We start from the raw sequence: 2,969 nt of genomic DNA, 5'->3' as shown, positions 1-2,969 counted from the left end.
GATGTAATAATCCCAGAGTGTCACAGATCCACGGGACGTGAGAACGCGCTCCGCTCCCATCGTGTTTTCTGCTCGAATCCCACTTTTGTTCTCACAAGAAGATGAAGATGATGATGATGTTCGTGAAATAACCGAAAACGCATGCGCACACGGGCTGACGCAGCGCTTGTAGACTTTTTTTTTTCTTCTCCTCCTTCTCTTCCATTCCTCCGTTTTGCCTCCTCTCCGCGCGCATCGCTGCGCCGCTGCATTCAACAGTTCTGCTGAAAGACGCCGCGCTTCCTCTGACACCGAGAGGAGGAGGAGCAGGAGCGGGAGGAGAGAGAGGGGGGGCATCACGATCAGTGTTTCTGCAGACCGGGACACTTTCACCGCGGAGCTGAGAGCGAGCGAGCGCGCGCGCAACGGTTTCCAGGAGGCGCAAACTTCTTCCCTCAAAAGAAGGAAATCTGTGGATTTTTTCCCCCTTCTTTTATTGGAGTTTCTGTCATCAGGGGGGGTGTTGGACGATAGTGCGGTTGTGGACCCCCTCCCCAGGAAAATATATATAAGGAGAGGGAGAGAGAGGCGGAGGATGTGAGAGAGAGGGGGGGATGCGGGTGCTTGGCAGCGCAGGGATCGCCCGTGAAGCCCCGGCGCGGGGTGTGAATTCAGCACCAGGGGAGAGCGGACAGCTCCAGAAAAGCCGCACATTTGCGCCGCTTCTCCGTCAGCTTTTTGCGCGTCAAGGTCAGCCCCGAGACACGAGCAAAGGAGGTGATGGAGGCGCCCCTTCCTCGCGCCTTCAGCGCAAGACGCAGCATGGATGTGGGGAAAAAGCCTTAGATGCCCGTTTCTGCCCCCCTCCTCTTCCTCACCGATGCGGACTCTTTCCACAGCAGCCGGGGATGAAGCGCTGAGCGTCGAAAAATGCTGCTTTGGATCGTGCTGCTGAATGCGGCTCTCTGCGCGGCTGGCGGGAACGTGACGCGGGACGTGTGCAAGGAGCAGGTGTGCTCGTGCAGGGAGGTGGAGGGGGACCTGCACATCGACTGCGAGAAGAGGAGCTTCGCCAGCCTGCAGCACCTCACCGGCCCCAGCTCGCACTTCTATCACCTGCTGCTGCAGGGGAACTCGCTGTCCAGGCTGTTCCCCAACGAGTTCGCCAACTTCTACAACGCCGTCAGCCTCCACCTGGAGAGCAACGGCCTGCACGACATCGTCCCGGGGGCGTTCCTGGGGCTTCAGCTGGTCAAGCGGCTGCACATCAACAACAACAAGATCCGCTCGTTCCGGAAGAGCACGTTTCTGGGGCTGGACGACCTGGAGTACCTGCAGGCGGACTTCAACCTGCTGCGGGACATCGACCCGGCCGTGTTCAGGGACCTGAACAAACTTGAAGTGCTGATCCTCAACGACAACCTCATCAGCGCGCTGCCCACCAACGTGTTCCAGCACGTGCCCATCACGCACCTGGACCTGCGCGGGAACCGGATCAAGACGTTGCCTTATGAGGGGGTGCTGGAGCAGATCCCCGGGATCGTGGAGGTGCTGCTGGAGGACAACCCGTGGGACTGCAGCTGCGAGCTGCTGTCCCTGAAGGAGTGGCTGGAGAACATTCCGCGCGACGCGCTCATCGGGAGGGTCGTGTGCGAGGCGCCCACGCGCCTGCAGGGCAGCGACCTGAACGAGACGTCGGAGGCCGACCTGTGCCCCTCGCAGAGCGGCATCGACACCAGCCTCGTCGCCCCCCCGACGCAGGAGGAGGCCTCGCAGCCCACGCCTTACAAGCCCACGCCCGGGGGCCACGGGCCCCGGAGCCGCTCCAAGTCTCGCGAGAACTGGCAGCTGAAGACCAAACCCACCGCGTCGGCGGCAGGTGAGGGCAGGGAGCCGCTGCGCAACGCCAGCTGCCCGCAGCCGTGCAGCTGCAGGTCCGTGGGCACGCGCAGGGGGCTGGGGGTCAACTGCGAGGGCAAGAAGCTGGAGAGCCTCTCCAACCTGAAGCCCAAGCCCCTGAGCGCGCACGAGCTAAACATGCGCGACAACAACATCCACGCGGTGAAGCGCAACCAGCTGCTCGGCTTCTCCAGCCTGCACCTGCTCGACCTGGGCGGGAACAACATCAAGGGGATCGACAACGGAACCTTCCAGAACCAGAGCGAGCTGCGCTGGCTCTACCTGGATAAGAACTACCTGGACGCGCTGGTGGCGGAGATGTTCGTGGGGCTGGGGAACCTGGAATACCTGAGTTTGGAATACAACAACATCCAGCTGGTGGCGGCGGGGGCCTTCAGCCCCATGCCGAACCTGGGGGTTCTGCTGCTCAACAACAACCTGCTCAAGTCTTTGCCCGTCAACGCCTTTCTGGGGATTTCTTTATCCAAGATCAGCCTGCACAACAACTACTTCCCGCACCTGCCCGTGGCCGGCGTGCTGGACCAGCTCAGCTCCATCGTGCAGGTGGACCTGCACGGGAACCCGTGGGATTGCTCGTGCACCATCGTGCCCTTCAAGCAGTGGACGGAGAAGCTGGGCCCGGACGCCATCGTCAGCGACCTGAAGTGCGAGTCCCCGGAGCGCTTCTGGAAGCGGGACTTCCGCTTCGTGCGCAACGACCTGCTGTGCCCGCACCGGACCCCGCCGACGCCGCTCTCCAAGGCCTTCACGCAGGAGTCGGGCACGCGCTCGAACTCCTATCTGGAGCCCAACCGGGTGTCCATCTCGGTGCTGGTGCCGGGCCTGCTGCTGGTGTTCGTCACGTCCGCGTTCACGGTGGTGGGCATGCTCGTGTTCATCCTGCGCAACCGCAAGCGCTCGAAGCGGCGCGAGGGCAACTCGTCCGCGTCCGAGATCAACTCGCTGCAGACGGTGTGCGACTCTTCCTACTGGCACAGCGGGCCCTACCACGCGGACGGGAGCGCGCACCGGGGCTTCGACTGCAGCGCGCACCTCTCCGCCGCAAACGACGCCTGAACACCCCCCCAACT

At 62.6% G+C, this 2,969-nt stretch overlaps 2 protein-coding genes across 2 annotated transcripts in view; one reads left to right on the top strand and one right to left on the bottom strand.

Annotated features, from left to right (window-relative positions):
- The window catches only part of spry2 (sprouty RTK signaling antagonist 2), a 356,144-nt gene that overhangs the window by 259,453 nt on the left and 93,722 nt on the right, over window positions 1–2,969 (bottom strand). The window lies entirely within an intron of this gene.
- On the top strand, window positions 18–2,969 carry LOC112160016 (SLIT and NTRK-like protein 1). The gene has a single exon (XM_024294321.2). The coding sequence runs from the start codon at window positions 910–912 to the stop codon at window positions 2,953–2,955; it is 2,046 nt and encodes a 681-aa protein (XP_024150089.1). The 5' UTR covers window positions 18–909; the 3' UTR covers window positions 2,956–2,969.

This window comes from Oryzias melastigma, linkage group LG2 (assembly GCF_002922805.2).
Source record: "Oryzias melastigma strain HK-1 linkage group LG2, ASM292280v2, whole genome shotgun sequence".
In the NCBI taxonomy this organism is placed as follows: domain Eukaryota; kingdom Metazoa; phylum Chordata; class Actinopteri; order Beloniformes; family Adrianichthyidae; genus Oryzias; species Oryzias melastigma.
This window is presented reverse-complemented; position numbering and strand designations above follow the sequence as displayed.